We start from the raw sequence: 15,972 nt of genomic DNA, 5'->3' as shown, positions 1-15,972 counted from the left end.
AGAAAGTGTCAGGGAGTACGTGAAGCATCTGAATTTCCCATCAACTGCTGCTGTGAGTGTAAACCAGTACAATCAGACTGGAGAGCAGTTTGTCAGTATCCAGGAAAGTTGAGATCCAGATAACCCATGTCCTAATTATGTATCTTAGAAATATCCCTACCGATGTATGAGTCATGTATAAGAGTGATCACTGCAGCCTTGTTTGAATGAGCAAAAAATTGGAAACCAACTGTCCATTAATAAGAGCATGTCCACTAACAGGAGAATGGAGACTTCATATGCAGCATAGTCATACAAAGGTATACTATACAGCAGTTAAGATGAGTGCCCTTGCGCTACATATGTCAACATAAATGAAAAAAGCAAGATGCAGAAATATATTCAACATACCATTTCTATAAAGTTTAACACCATCCAAAACAATTGCATGTATTGCTTACAGATGCAAATTTATGTAATAGAAGTATAAACCATGCAATTCAGGATGAAGGTTACCTAATGGAGGGAAGGGAATAGTAGCAGGGAGGGGTAAATGTGGGATTTAAATACAACTATTCATGTTTTACTTCTTTGGAAAGTAAAAACCTGAAGCAAATATAGCAAAATGTTTACTGTTAATTGTGCAGTGGGTGTTACTTTTTTCTACTGTTGTGTCTGAAATATTTCATAACTTTATTATTATTTTTTAAAATATATTTTATTGATTTTTTTTTTTTTTTTTACAGAGAGGAAGGGAGAGGGATAGAGAGCTAGAAACATCAATGAGAGAGAAACATCGATCAGCCGCCTCCTGCACACCCCCCACTGGGGATATGCCCGCAACCAAGGCACATGCCCCAAACCGGAATCGAACCTGGGACCCTTCAGTCCGCAGGCCGACGCTCTATCCACTGAGCCAAACCGGTTTCGGCCATAACTTTTTATTTTTAAGTTACACAGTGAGAACAGAGATGGGTCCTTCTCAAAAAAGAGCACACGTATCTCCATTTCTCACTTCCCTTCACTGCTCAGCCAAGGAGGCCAGCTTCCACTTCCCTGACCCTGCATTTGCTGAGGTTACAAAAAATAACCTTGCCTCCCAATCAGGGAGCAGGGGATGATAAGGTTCTTTGTTCTTACCTTCCTTGTTTCTCTTTCTTTTAGTACAGTGATGGCGAACCTATGACACGCGTGTCAGCACTGACACGCGTAGCCATTTCTGATGACACGCGGCTGCTGAGGTGGCCGCATGCCGAGGATGAAACATTTGCTGCTCCTGAGGATGAAACATTTGCGAAATAATGTTTTTTCCTCCAAGTGACACACTACCCCAGTTATGCTCAGTTTTTTGGTGAAGTTTGACACACCAAGCTCAAAAGGTTGCCCATCACTGTTTTAGTATATTCTATACCTTACTCCCTCCTTAAAGCTCTAAGATAGCTTTCTCCTGGTTTTCCCTGGGCCTCTTGGTCACATGCTTTCCTCTGCTTCTCCACCTGCTCCTGAACTCTGTTCCCAAGGGTTCAATCCAGAGTCCCCATTTCATTCTATACACATTCTCTCTAGATGATTTTACTCTAATCCATGTCCCCAAAGACTTCCTATAAATAGACTCCAAAATCTCTATCTCCAGCCCATCTCTCTCCTGAGCTCCAAACCGAGTCCCTCCAAATGCCCACTCTAGGTCCTTATCCCATGATATCACAGAAATCCCAAGCTTGGAAACAGCTTTGTCCCCTGCCTGCATCTCGCGCCCTGCAAGACCATTTCCTCTTCCTCTGCCCCCTTCCTCATACATGGCACCACATTCCATCCTGTCACCCATACAGTAACCTGGGAGCCATCCTCTATACTCCCTCATCCCCTACTGCAGTTAGCCATCAGCCTCACCAGCCGCTCTGCATTTCTCAAATCAGTCCCCTCCCTATGGCTCCTAGAAACATTATTGTCTGGGTGGGCCTCGTCATTTCAAATTAGTATGGTAATCCCCCAACTATGGTCTCCCTGCCATCATCCCTGCCTCTGCCAATCCATCCTCCTTGCTACAGAAGAGAGCAATCTTTCTAAAAGGCAACTTCCATTCCAACACCCTTTTCTCAAAAAAAAAAAAAAAATAAAATAAAATAAAAAATCCCTGAAATGCTGAGTCAGGACTAGAACATTCTCCTTCACAGGGTATATAAAGTCCTCCCCAACATGCCCCAAGTATCTCTCCAGCCCCTTCCATACTTGCCAGCCCAGCCATGGTATGCTTTCATCTCTGACCTTTGCAGATGGTGATTCTCTTCCTCAGATATCCTCAAAACTGTCTCCACATGTACCACCATTTCCCTTTACTTACCTAATCCTTCCCCCTCACCTCTGTGCTCAAGTATATCTGGGCCCCTTCCTCTCCCAGGTTGGGCATTTGTGATGACATTGATGACATTGTACTGTCCCACTGCAAAGGCTGTGATCTGTCTTTCCTATTGGTCAATGAACAACAAGAGGACTATCCCCTATCCTTGTACCTCAGGTGCGTAGCGCATTGCCTGGAGCTGAGAGCTTACTTAACAAGTGCTAATGCAATCTTAATTCTGCAGGCAGCGCCACATGGAGGGCATGAGGCAGGTTTGTGCACCAGGGCACCAATCCCAAAGGTGGTCCGAGGATCTCCTTCAAGGAGAATATGGAAGAAGGTAATATATCTATGTTCTTATTCTTAAAAGACTCTTTATTAGACTTAATGTTAGAACGCTTTAAAAAGCACAATTGGTTCTCCTTTTCATCTTTTATTTCCTTAGAGAGAAAAAAAGATCCTGGTGGTTGACATGTGGGAAGCAAAGCCACGAGTTCCGTAGGAGGATCTATATATAGCTCTGCGATCAACAGCTTTGCTTCCTTGCCTCCTTAGCAGCTGGAGACAGGCTCTTGCTTCCAGATGTGGGATGGAGAAGGTGCATGCAGGCAAACTTACACATGCCTGGTGTGCAGCAAGAGGCTCCATAAACATTTCCCCAATATGCTTCTCCTGAAGACAATCTCATGTTTATTAGCATAAGCTCTGGAAATTGGGACCAGCAAATTGAAGAGAGTCACTTATGAGCTGAGTGACAGACCAAGGTTGGTGTGTCCTATGTGCCAGGCACTGCACACATGGTGCGCAGCCCTTCTCATACCTATAAGGTACATGATCTCATCTCATTCCCACAGCCCTACTGCCAGGGGGTAGTGCTGCTCTCATTTCAAAGGTGAGCACACAGACACTCTGATCATGTATTTACCTCCCTAAGATCACACAACCAATTTACATCCTGGGGTACAATTCAATCTCAGGGCTACAGCCAAAAGCCCCTGAGGCCTTGTTTCTCCAGCTGCCTGCTGGTTTCTCAGCCCAGCGGGTCCTGCTGTGCTAGGATAGAAGGGCATTCACAATGGCACTGGATGAGTGAGGAACAAAAGTACAGCCTAAAAATATCAGCTGAAAAGGAACTCACTGGAGGTCAGGACAGTTCACAAGTGGCAGCAATAAAAAAGGAAGTTGATGAAACCTTGGAGTGGCTGGTGGAATATACACCAAGAAAAGCTCTTCTTTCTCTCAAGTATCGGAATCTAATTCGACAAAAATGGGCAAACTAGATTATGTGCATCTACTGTTGGGCAAAGCTTGGACTGCCCATAGTATAATTTCTCAAAGATTTCCTGAGAGATTGCACATGAAGGTCCTGTTGTTGAACTGAAGAAAGATGCTGGGAATGGGCTGTTGTCAGGTTGGTTTCACCACCACGGGGCCCACCGGGCCTCTCCCCGTGGAGACATTGCGGGTTTCAATGCGCTTTTCTTTCTCTTGGCTGCCTGAGCATACAGCCATCACTGTTTCCATTGTGAGCTCTTCTCCTCTGGAGCCAAGCCCAAGTTCAGGGAACATGTGCTCAAGACACATTTGGCAGCCTGGCTCCCCACTTGCAGTGACTTTCGGCCTTCGCCTTTTCCCCATCAAGGCACTTTCCTGCACTTGGAGGTTGAAAAGCAATGCCGAACACGCTTAGTTCTGAAAGCTGGTTCCTAATCCTGCTGGCTCATTGGGATGAGACACAAAAAGTCCACACCAAATACAGAACCCAGGTTACTGAACTCAGATGAGAATTATTTCCATCCCTTCCTTGTTACAGACATTACTGAGGCCATATGCTTCTCAAAGCATCAATGGGCTCAGTTTCCTGAAGAAAATTTCTCTTGTATTATTTACCCCATTAAGAATTTTTATGCGAAATCCTACTTTACTGTTGAACAAAATTGATCATCCTACTAGCTGGGACCTTATTTTGTAGAACAGGTCACAGGTTAGAAATCAGAGATTAAATACTTTCCCTACATCTACACAGGTAGCAGCAGAGTTGGTATGAGAACATAATTACTTGAATATCCAGTCCTATAAGGACAGATCATACAAGTGTAGAGCTAAATAAAGTTTGAAATTTTTTACACTCAGATAGTCAGCACTCTTATCAAAACAAATGTTTCCATCATCCCACAAAGTCCCCTTGGGCCTTTATCACTCAACCCCAATCTCCCATCTTCCCCCACCAGGCAACAACCACTGTTCTGATTTCTATCCCCTTTGATTAGTTTGAGGCCCCACTTTTAAGAAGTGAAAATTGAATGTACACAACTTTGCCTGCTTCCCTGAAGTGTCTCTTTGCAGAAGTTTGCTCTCCCTTTTGGACCACAAGTACTTCTCAAGCTTTGTTTTAGATCCATCTGGAAAGCCTTTCAGGAAGTCAGTCTTCGTCCCAGTACAGACATATTTATATTTAAAGGAATTTACATTTATAGGTTATGAAGGCAAATTATGATTCGATATAAAAATAACTCGTCTTTCTGGAAAATACAGTTGCTTTCTCCCAAAACATCTGCCTTCTTGCCTCTTCCTGTGCATATCCAACCACTCCCTCAGGATAGCAGCCTTTGTTTCTGTGGAAAGGATTGCTTGAGCCGTTGAAAGTGAGCACAATTGCACCCTATCTTTCTACTTGGAGGCCATTTCCTGGTGTCAGTAACCTTCCTGCTGCAGCGGGACTCCTCTGAACAGCTCATCTGACTTCCCAGACATCATCCCAGAACAGTGGTAGCTGAAAATACACTGAGTGGCCAGATTATTATGATCTCTGAATGCATAATAATCTGGCCACTCAGTGTATATCCTACATAATAAAAGGCTAATATGCAAATTGTCCCCTCGACCAGGAGTTCGACCAGTAGGTAGGTCAGCCAACCGCCCATGTCCCCTCACCCTGGCCAGGCTGGCAGGACCCCACCCATGCACGAATTCATGCACTGGGCCTCATATATATATACTGAGTGGCCATATTATTATGTGTTCAGAGATCATAATAATCTGGCCATTCAGTGTATAATAGCCAGCAAGGGAACTTAGAAACTGGAAACTGGGTTTTAGAAAGTGGAAAACTTTGAGTAACTCTTGCTCAGAACATTGTCTTAAAGCCAAAGAATGTTGCCAAGGTCCAGGTGGAGGCAGCTTTCCACCAGCCACAGACACGATGAAAGCAGACGGTGCCTGCTTCTCTTCCTCCGGAGCGCTGGCGGCCAGGCTGGGTCATTTTCTCCACAGCAGATTCATCTCCCCAGACAGTGAGCTAATGCTTGGCACTGGCAAACTCCATGAAAAAAAGGCATTTAACCCCATGGTTTGAGGCAGAAATGACTTCATGGAATATATACGCAAAATTAAATCAAACTATGTTTTTTTAATATTCTAAAGAAAAAGAAAAAAAATGATGCACACACAGTCATAACATTAGAACCCACTTGTGAACATAGAACACTAAAGTGTAAACTCCCCTGAAAGAGTCAAATTCCAGAAGTCATTTTGTTAGGAAAGAGATAATTCTGTGGAATTATAAACAGCTTGCCGAAAGCATGTGGTGAGTCCCTCTTTCCTATACAATGTCATTGAATATTTTCTGGTGTTCCTACAGTTTAAATAAAGAAACCTTTTTCCATTTTTTTTTAAATTTCTAAAAGTGTATTTTTAAAATAGGTACTATATTAATATAGTTCAATTTTTTTTTTATAACAAAATATAAAGGGTATTCAGGAATAAGTGTCCCTCCCACTCCTGGGCCCCAGCCACTTCCTTTCCTTCCCCATAGCCTGTGTTAGTGGTTTCTTGTGTATCTATCTATTCAGAGATAGTTTAGCATATACAAACAAAACAGATACATAACTTTGTTCTTTTTAAAAATATATATTTTTATTGATTTCAGAGAGAAAGGGAGAAGGAGAGAGAAACATCAATGATGAGAGAGAAACATTGATTGGCTGCCTCCTGCACGGCCCCCACTGGGGATGGAGCCCAAAACCCAGGCATGTGCCCTTGACTGGAATCGAACCTGGGACCCTTCAGTTCACAGGCTGACACCCTATCCACTGAGCCCAACCAGCTAGGGCTCATCGTTCTTTTTTATACAAATGAAATGTTATAATGCTGTCTTGCATTTTGATTTATTTTTTGCACTCATATTTAGAAACAAAATTTTGAAGACATTTAAGTAAAGCAAAATTATATGTTCATTTACCCTTTGATTCAGCAAATCCCACTTCTAAATCTATTGGCAAAAATACAAAATATTTTATGTAGCTTATTCACAAAGCATTTCCAAAGGAAAGAATGAAATGTCCACCAATAGCTGAAAATAAAATGAAACAAAATTAACTGTGTGTAGATTTGGAGTAATAACTAGAGGAACTATGTTGTGACTTTAAAACACAATCCCTGGGCCAGGGTGTCTCAACCTAAGCACTGTTGACCTTTCAGGCCAGATAACTCTCTGTTGTGGAGGGTTGGATGCCTTGTGCATCATAGGGTGTTAGCACCCAAAGCTCAGGTGAGCTTCCCTAATTGGCAACAGTTTGAATGTACTTTGTTGTTGGGAGAATTTACTGCTGGATGCATGTGACTCCACTGGGAGAGTTTTAAAATGTAGGATGGGGGGTCAGGGAGGCAATGGGGGGAATAAGGACACATACATAATACCTTAATCAGTAAAGAAAAAAATTTAAATAAAATGTAGGAGGAGGCAGCATGCTGTGGCACAAGGAGCAGCATGGGGAAGCACCAGGGTCAATCAGGAGGCAGAGGGAGTGAGAAGGAAATGTGGGCAAATGAGTCATTATGTGATGAGGAAAAAGGGGCAGGACAGGGAAGCAGGCTTGGGGTTGGCTAGTTTGTCTAATTTCAGTGTATGCTGAGGCACAGAGGCTGTCCCTACCTTTCTGGTACCTGGCCCTGGGGTGATTAGGGCAGGTAGAAGGTGGCCCAGAGTGTGCCCCAGACAGGAGCTGGTTTTGAGTATGAGCTCTGGATTGGTTGGTTTGCATATAAAAGATAGACTCACAGATGAGTCTTACTATCTGTAGGGATAGGCTAGTCCTGGGAGGAGCAGTCTCTCTGGGATCAGCTAGGCCTACTCAAAACAATAGGAATTTATCTCACATAATGAAGTCCATGGTGGGCACTAGCTTCAGGCATCCAAACAAGGTCACCAGAGCTTTGATTCTCTTGACTGTTTCATTCTTTGTTGCCTTAATCCTCAAGCTGGCTGTCTTTATGTGGAGGGCAAGTTCCAAGATTATGTGGCCCTTACAGCTCCTGATACAAGAGGAGAGAGAATCTTTCCTGATAGCTCTGGAAATAGTTCCAGGACTGTCCAGGGCTAGCTCACATTCCTGGAGCCAGGAATAAGGTTTGCTTCATCCAAGTCTCATGGTTGCAGTTTCCCACTGAGCAGGAAAGGGTGGCTCTCCGAAGGAAGAAAGGCTGGGTATACGAAATATACATCCACTATGCGAGGCAAAGCTCTAGAACTGGCAGAGATGAAAACATCATCTCAGCCCAATACACTTAATGTAGGAATTAATGTAGGAATACAAAGCAGAGCATCACTTTTAAAGTATCATAGTATTTCAAATTCTTAGTTCATATTTCAGAGAAGCAATAAAAAACAAGTCAGGACAGATAGATACCAAGGTCATTAGCGAGATTCCATTTTAGCAGACAGCTGCTTAAGTCAAGTATAGATTGTTCCATGATCCGCAGTTCCATCCCTCTTGCACAGAAGAGATATGTTGCTCTGGTAGAAGGCAGAGTTTTTGTCCTCATTCAGCCTCAAGAAAAGCTAAGGCTTATCCAGCACAAAGGGAAAAATATGGTCCAGCATGAAGGGCTGGAAAATACCTTGCTGCCAGTAAGCTCTTTGCAGACTTTCTCTTCTCATTTAAACTGGTGGTAATCCGGGGGGTTTCTGATCCAGGACCCAAATGCCTGCTTCCGGAGTGCGCTCCAGGCTTCCTGGTAAGCAGATGCAGCCTCCTTGTACTCCTGGTATGTTTCTAGCTTCCGCACCCTAATGCACACATTCCACCAAGCACACAGGTTCTCAATGAACAGCTTACCACCACGGCCAAGAAGACATCTGATCAATCAACTGTTCAGATTTACTACAAGAGACTTAGGAACAGGATAACCTTAGTATGCTTTCCTAGAGAGACTCTGGCTTCTTTGTAGGAAATTCACTGCAAAGTAACATGGATTAAAACAGGCAAGAATGAGCCCTCGCTCGTGTTGCTCAGCTGCTTGGAGCATCGTCCCATACACCAAAAGGTGTTGAGGGCACAAACCCAGGTTGCAAATTCGATCCCAGACCCTAGTCGGGGCATGTGCAGGAGGCAACTAATCGGTGTTTCTCTCTCTTTCTCTCTCCCCTTCCTATCTCCAAAATCAATTAAAAAACCCCCACAAGAAAAAACAGCCCAGCCAGTGTGGCTCAGTGGTTGACCATTGACCTATGAACCAGGAGATCACAGTTTGATCCCCAATCAGGGCATATACCTAGATTGTGGGCTCATCCCTGGTATGGGGTGTGCAGGAGGCAGTTGATCAATGATTCTCTTTCATCATTGATATTTCTCTCTCTCTCTCCCTCTCCCTCTCTGAAATCAATAAAAATTATTTAAAAAACACACACAAAACAGGCAAGACTAAACAGAATACTAGCTTTGGTCCTGGTGAAATCAGATAAAACAAGAATAACTATTATATTTTTGGTTTAAAGTTTCCTAAGTGTCTGTAATTTCCACCAGAGCACAGAGCCATTAGAAACCTCTTGGCTGCATTTTCCCTAACAAAGCAAAGCACTTTCCATTCTACACATACTCTCCTATACCAGCCAACATCCCTCCCAATCCCTTAGTCGTCTCTGCCTGCTAAAAAATGGCCATGTTGAGTAATATCTGCAATACTTATAGTCTGTTAAAAGATTTTCTTGTGACAGACTCTTCTCTCCTTTGACCAAATCTGAGTCAGGCTCCTCTGAGCCCTTTTCTCAACTTGGACCTTGAGCTCTGTCCTTGCATCTTATAGTTGAAGAAACTGACACCCATGTCTTATTGATCCAATTTTTCCCTGCATCTAAGTTGCATCTTAGCTCACTTCGGCAGGGCAAAGTTGCTAACTGCAGCAAAAATTGATTTCAGTTGTTTGATCAATTTCCTACAGCTTTTTGTTGGTTAAAGGATGGGATCTACACACATGACAATGTTACACTTTACCTAAGCCCTGAGTTTCTCAAACACAGCAATGGTTAAAAAAAATCTCCCTCCCATCCTTTTGTGTCCTGGGAAATGGTTGATCGCAAAGAACTGCCTTTTCCCATGACTTAGATAAGACTCATGGATGCCCCCCTGGGTTACCTATGACAGGCCAGACACAGACCCATCGAATTCCCATTCTTTGCCTCATAATGATTAGCTGAAACCACTGACCAATCTTGACAAAATACCTGGTAACTTGACCAAATATTACTTACACTTCTCTCCTCTTAGCCCAAGCCCCAGAACTTTGATCCAACCTCAACCTGAGCCAGCATCAGAATGTATAACAAACCCTTAACATCCCTTCCTGAGAACTGACTGACAGCAAGAGAGGACATTTCCTGTTCAATGGTCCCATCACACCACCTGCTCATCCCACTCCCCCATTCCAGGTTCTGTTTAGTCTTGTATACCCCTCCGTATAAAAGAAAATCCCTTTCCATCTGCCCTTTGAGAGGCTTACAAAGCTGATGATTGGAGTGTTCTTGCCATTGCATTAGACCTCCTACTGTAATAGACCCCTTCTCTTACTGCAATAATCCTTTTGAGTAAAGTCTCTCCTTACCTAAGTCCAGATTTGTTTTTAACACACAGAATGCATGGAAACCCACCCAGCTCCAGCTTGATTCATTTTTCTAGACAAGAAACAAAAAAACTGACCACTGAAGACTGAAGGGCATCAATACTGACCACAGTATGGATGATGGTGATAACAGTGGCTAGCCTCTTCATATAGAAGTTTCTGGCTACCCTACTGCTTTCCTACTGTTATATAATAAAGATTTTGGCTGGTTTTTGTTGCCAGTTCCTGAATGGGAGCCTCTAAATCCTTAGAATTTCCCAAGTGATAGGACTGTTTTTGTTATTCATGGCGAACCCTGAGATCACATCTAAGTTTATGTTTATCAAGTTAACTCATGGTGGGCCCTAGAGTTTCAGAATGGGGCTGGCCATACCAGAAAGACCAACCAGGAGATGAGAGAATTGGAGCACTGAGACACCTGATATCACTATAACCTCCTAGGGTGGGAGGAGGAGACGAAGACCGAGTTCAATCACATCATGTGAACTATGAGTCAATCAACCATTCTTATTAATAAAACCCCAATAACTCTGGACCCTGAAGTGCAGGTCAGCTTCTTGGTCGGTGCTGAAAGGGTGATGCAGCCTCGGGATGTGGAAACATCAAGTTTGGGACTCTCCCAGACCTCGTCCCTTCCTCTAGCTGGTCTTAACTCGTATCGTTTTTCCTCCAATATATTTTTATTGACTTCAGAGAGCGAGGGAGAGGGAGAGAGTGATAGAAACATCAATGATGAGAGAGAATCACTGATCAGTTGCCTCCTACACGCCACGACTGGGGATCAAGCCCACAACCCGGGCATGTGCCCTGACCAGAATGGAATCTGGGACCCTTCAGTCCGCAGGCCAATGCTCTATCCACTGAGCCAAACCAGCTAGGGCCTAACTCATATTTTTTAAAAGGTAAAAGGTAATTGTAACTACAGTGCTTTTCTGAATTCTATCAGTTGTTCTGGTGAATTATTGAACATGAGTGGGAACCCCCCGGGTTTGCAGTCAGTTGGTCAGAAGTATGAGTGCCTTGCGGCCCCTGAGCTTGTGGCTAGCATCTGAAGTGAGGGCAGTTTGTGAGGACTGTGCCCTTATCCTGTGAAGTTTTGCCTGACTCTAGGTAGTTATTGTCTGATAACTGAAAAGGTTTGTACCACAAACCACCCATCCTCCATATCTCAGATCATACACGTATCTACAAGCAGGGCCATGGGGATGGGATGGAAGAACATGTGGTCAGTAATAAGTACCCACTGGCCTATGGAAACACCACTCCTGCTAAAGCTTCCTGCTACTCGAGTCTAAATGAAACCAGAAGTCTTCCTAAATATGAAAAAAACATGGGTCAATAGTGTTACCTGAGGGAGTCTGGCCACTTGTCCTCTGAAATACTGCTTAGCAGCTCTTGGAATGATCTAAAGAGTTCCACTTTGCTGATTCGAGATCTGTTTGGAAAAAGACAAAAAGGATTTATTAAGTGTTTGCTATGTACCAGATCTCAATCAAAGATGCGAGGCTTCACGTGGTATTTAAGTTTGCATGTGCCAGAGCTCCATTTCACCTGTACTGGCAAAGAGAAAATCTAGACCTGAGGCTTTGATTAGGTTGAGGCACAAAAATGAATCTCATCTTTAGAAATGTCACCAGCAGTGAAATCATCAAAGGGACAGGTTCAAATGGGGTAGAGGCAGAGGTGAAATTACCCAATTCCCTCCAGAACACCTATCAGCCACCTTGGCTACCTCCTTTCAAGGGAGCTAGCCCCTTGGGTAACACTGTTTACAAGAAATTAAAAGCTTTTGTTTCAGAACCTTGTGTGCTGCTCCCTGTATGAAGTCCACTTGGATGAGCCATCTGAGGCAGAATCCCTTTGGGCAGACGAGCCATTGCAGGCCAACCAGCTGCTTCTAACACCAGGCCTCATGGAGGTCTTCATTTGGAACAGTGAAGGAGGTGAGTGTGGCTTCCTTACCAGCTCACCTGGGGCTTCCTGGTTTGGCCCATCCACGGGGGTGTGTCCTAGACTGTATGGACCTTCTTCCTTTCCCTCATAAACACCATTCATGAGCTGATTTAGAAGCTGGGAACTGTTGTGTGTGTCCACAATGTGTGTCTCCTGTCTACACACCGTATCTTTCACTGTTTCCACAAATGGCCCCATCAGCTTGGACACAGTGGCCATATTGGTACATATGATATAGGGGATGGTACAATCTGTCAAGGAACTCCCTTACCTGGCTGGGACCTGGCCTCCTGAAAAGAATCACTGCTTAAAGCAGAACCTGAAGCCCTCAAGGCTGCTTTCCCTGGGCCTGAATTGTGGTAAATGGCTATCGGCACTCAGGAATATAAAGCTGCTTTAACATTTAAAAAACCCCAACCAAAGCCAAAAAAATAATGGAACTCATTAACAGATTAGAGGAGAAAATAATATAACTATGAGGAAAATGTATGCAGAAAAAGCATCTGTTAGAATTCAACATCCATCAGATGATTTAAAACCTTTTTCAAATGAGAAGTAAGAAAGGTATTGAAATTCATGGAGGGTATCTATAAAAACCTATAGCAAATATATGTCCTTAAATCAGTAATAAGACAAGAGCACTTGTCATCACTGCTTTTATCTAACATTATACAGCAGGTTCTGGACAGTAAGACAAGAAATAGAAGGAATAAGGATTGAAAAGCAAAAACTAGCTCTAGTTGGTTTGGCTCAGTGGATAGAGCATCGGTCTGCAGACTGAAGGGTCCCACATTTGATTCCAGTCAAGGGCACATGCCCGGGCTTGATCCCCAGTAGAGGGTGTGTAGGAGGCAGCCGATCAATGATTCTCTCGCATAATTGATGTTTCTATCTCTCTCTCCCTCTCCCTTCCTCTCTGAAATAAATAAGAATATATATATATATATAAAGAAAAGCAAAAACCAAAGCCATTATTTGCAGATGAGTGTGATGTTGTCAGTTCTAGCCAGCACAGTAAGTAAAAAAATGAAAGAAATGGAAGATTAGAAAGGAAATGCTACTTACAAAAGATTATCTATATTAAAAAATTCTAGACCCTGGTAGCTCAGTTGGTTAGAACATCGTCCTGATACGCCAAGATTTGGGGTTCAAATCTCCAGTCTGGGCACATATAAGAAGCAACCCATAAATTCCTCAATAAGTGGAACAACAAATCAATGTTTCTCTCACTCTCTCACTCTCTAAAAATCAATAAAAATAAAAATTTTAAAAATTCCAAAGGAAATCCTAAATAAAATAATAGGATAATAGTGTTAGCAGAAGTTGCTGGATACAAACACTGATTGCAGCAGAGAGAAACAAAAAATTGATTTCAACAACAATGCCCAGAAAATGAAATAAAAAGAAATGACATCTATTGTACCCAACCTCTAAGATGGTGATTCGTGCCTCCTGGAATCCATGCCTCTGTGCAGTCCCCTCCCACACTGAATAGGACTGATCTGTATAACCACTAGGAGGTTGCAGATGCAGGGTGACCTCTGAGGTTAGGCCATAAAAACCACTGTGGCTCCTGCCCTGTTCTCTTGAGTCACTTGTTCTGGGGCATATCAGCCACCGTGTTGTAGAGAGGAACACTGGTAGCCTTATGGAGAGATCCAGGTCGGGAGGAACTGAGGCCTCCTGCGACAGCCAGCACTGACCTGCCAGCCACATGAGTGAGCCATTTTGGAATTGGAACCTCTAACCACAGTCAAGCCTTTAGATGACTGCAGCCCTAGCTGACATACTCGACTGCAGCCTTGTGAGTCGCTGAGTCAGAATTATCCAGCTAAGCTCCTCCCAAATTCCTGACCCACAGAAATATGAAATAATAAGTGTTGATTGTTGTTTTAAGCCACTAAGTTTTGGGGGGCAATTTGTTACACAGCAAGAGATAATTAATATAACATTCAAGGAAAAACTCTAATAAAAGATGTGAGATTTTTTTGTTAATCCTCACCAGAGGATATTTTTTCCCCATTGATTTTTAGAGAGAGTGGAAGGGAGAGGGAGAGACAGAGAAAAAAAAATTGATGTGAAAGAGACACATGGATTGGTTGCCTCCCACACGCGCCCTGACCAGGGCCAGGATCAAGCCTACAACCGAGGTATATGCCCTTGATCAGAACTGACCCTGGGACCTTCAGTCCCCTGGCCAACACTCTAACCACTGAGCAAAACTGGCTAGGGCAAAGATGTGAGAGTTATACGAAGAAAATTAAACTTTACTGAAATATATATAAGAAGACTTAAGAAAGCTATACATACATATGTAATTTAAAAAATATATATATTTTTTAAAATATATTTTTATTGATTTCAGAGAGGAAGGGAGAGGGAGAGAGAGACTGAAACATCAATGATGAGAACCACTCACTGATCGGCTGCCTCCTGCATGCCCTTACTGGGAATTGAGCCTGCAACCCAGGCATGTGCCCTTGACCATAATCGAACCCAGGACCCTTCAGTCCGCAGGCCGAAACTCTAGTCACTAAGAAAAACCAGCCAGGGCTTAAAAAATATTTTTAAATTAATTTTAGAGAGAGGAAGGGAGAGGGAGATGGAGATAGGGAGAGAGAAAAACATCGATGTGAGAAACATTGATTGGTTGCTTCCCATACACACCCCTACCAGGGATCAAACCCACAACCTGGGTATGTTCCCTGACTGGGAATCAGGCACCTTTTGGTGCACTGAATGACGCTCAACCAACTGAGCCAGGGCCCATAATTTTTTTTTTTAAAATATCACCTTCACATTGATATTTTCGATCTAGCACTATCCTTACTCTAACATACTTAGATATAAATTTATTTTGTAATCCCTCAGTCTTTTTTTTTTTAAATGTCTTTATTGATTTCAGAAAGGAAGGGAGAAGGAGAGAGATAGAAACATCGATGATGAGAGAGAATCATTGATTGGCTGCCTCCTGCACACCCCGCACTGGGGATCAAGCCTGCAACCCAGGCACGTGCCCTTGGCCGGAATCGAACCTGGGACCCTTCAGTCCGCAGGCTGACGCTCTATCCACTGAGCCAAACCGGCCAGGGCTCAGTCTTTTCTTTTATAATCCAATGAGCTATATAATAATTCCCTGGGATGCTTGTTATCTGGACAGGGAGGGAAGAGAATTTTCCATTTTAGGGCAAAGGAATTTGCCTGTAAGAAGCAGGGTAAAATTAAGCTTCACAAAAATTAGGGTCCTGTTATCTCATTCTTGGTAAAAAACAAACAAATGAAAACACGAAGATTTAAATAAAATAGTTCTTTTAGTGTTGCACTAGTATATTGTCCCAGTCTGAGTTCCTATTCCCTATAGTTCTAAAGAAGGTGGTCCCTGGATGCCAGCACTCAGGAATGAGCAATGAGAAAACCTGCTTTCTCCCCAGCAGCTGCTGGTCTTTAGAATAAAACTGACTCTTTCACAAATAATATGAAGCTTTATTTGACAAATGAAGGGGAAATCACCTTAACAAGATGTCTACTGCAAGCACTGCACCATGTTAGAGTCATCCTCTCCTTCAATTTTCACAACAGTCCTGTGCAGTACATACGCTTAGTCACCCTTGCTTCATTGCTGGGGAAACGGAAGCTCAGAGGCCAGAGTAATCTTTCCAAGTTCACACAACCAGGGAGAAAGGGAGCCAGGAAGTACAAAGCGCCTGCTTTTCCGACCAAATACTTCCTCCCTGTGTAAAGTTTGCCTTCTAAGTGCAGAGACACAATGTGTCAGCGACCTCAGGTCATCTACTCCAATGTCCTCG

The 15,972-nt window shown here is 43.2% G+C and overlaps 1 protein-coding gene and 1 long non-coding RNA gene across 2 annotated transcripts in view; one reads left to right on the top strand and one right to left on the bottom strand.

The window, feature by feature from the left end:
* The first annotated feature begins 1,085 nt into the window (after window positions 1-1,085).
* LOC114230888 (uncharacterized) lies at window positions 1,086-10,443 on the top strand. The gene is made up of 4 exons (XR_008555030.1): window positions 1,086-1,358; window positions 2,562-2,657; window positions 2,763-3,081; window positions 10,225-10,443. It is a non-coding gene; the product is annotated as an uncharacterized LOC114230888 (long non-coding RNA).
* ADAT1 (adenosine deaminase tRNA specific 1) overlaps window positions 7,754-15,972 on the bottom strand; it is a 23,156-nt gene continuing 14,937 nt past the window's right edge. The window contains exons 9-10 of the mRNA XM_054711334.1: window positions 11,562-11,648; window positions 7,754-8,384 (exon numbers count right to left, since the gene is read on the bottom strand). Coding sequence (XP_054567309.1) covers window positions 8,252-8,384; window positions 11,562-11,648 — 220 coding nt within the window. The 3' untranslated portion in view covers window positions 7,754-8,251. The remainder of the gene's footprint in view (window positions 8,385-11,561; window positions 11,649-15,972) is intronic.

This window comes from Eptesicus fuscus, chromosome 21 (assembly GCF_027574615.1).
Source record: "Eptesicus fuscus isolate TK198812 chromosome 21, DD_ASM_mEF_20220401, whole genome shotgun sequence".
In the NCBI taxonomy this organism is placed as follows: domain Eukaryota; kingdom Metazoa; phylum Chordata; class Mammalia; order Chiroptera; family Vespertilionidae; genus Eptesicus; species Eptesicus fuscus.
Note: the sequence above shows the minus strand (reverse complement) of the source record. Positions and strands in the feature narration are given on the sequence as shown.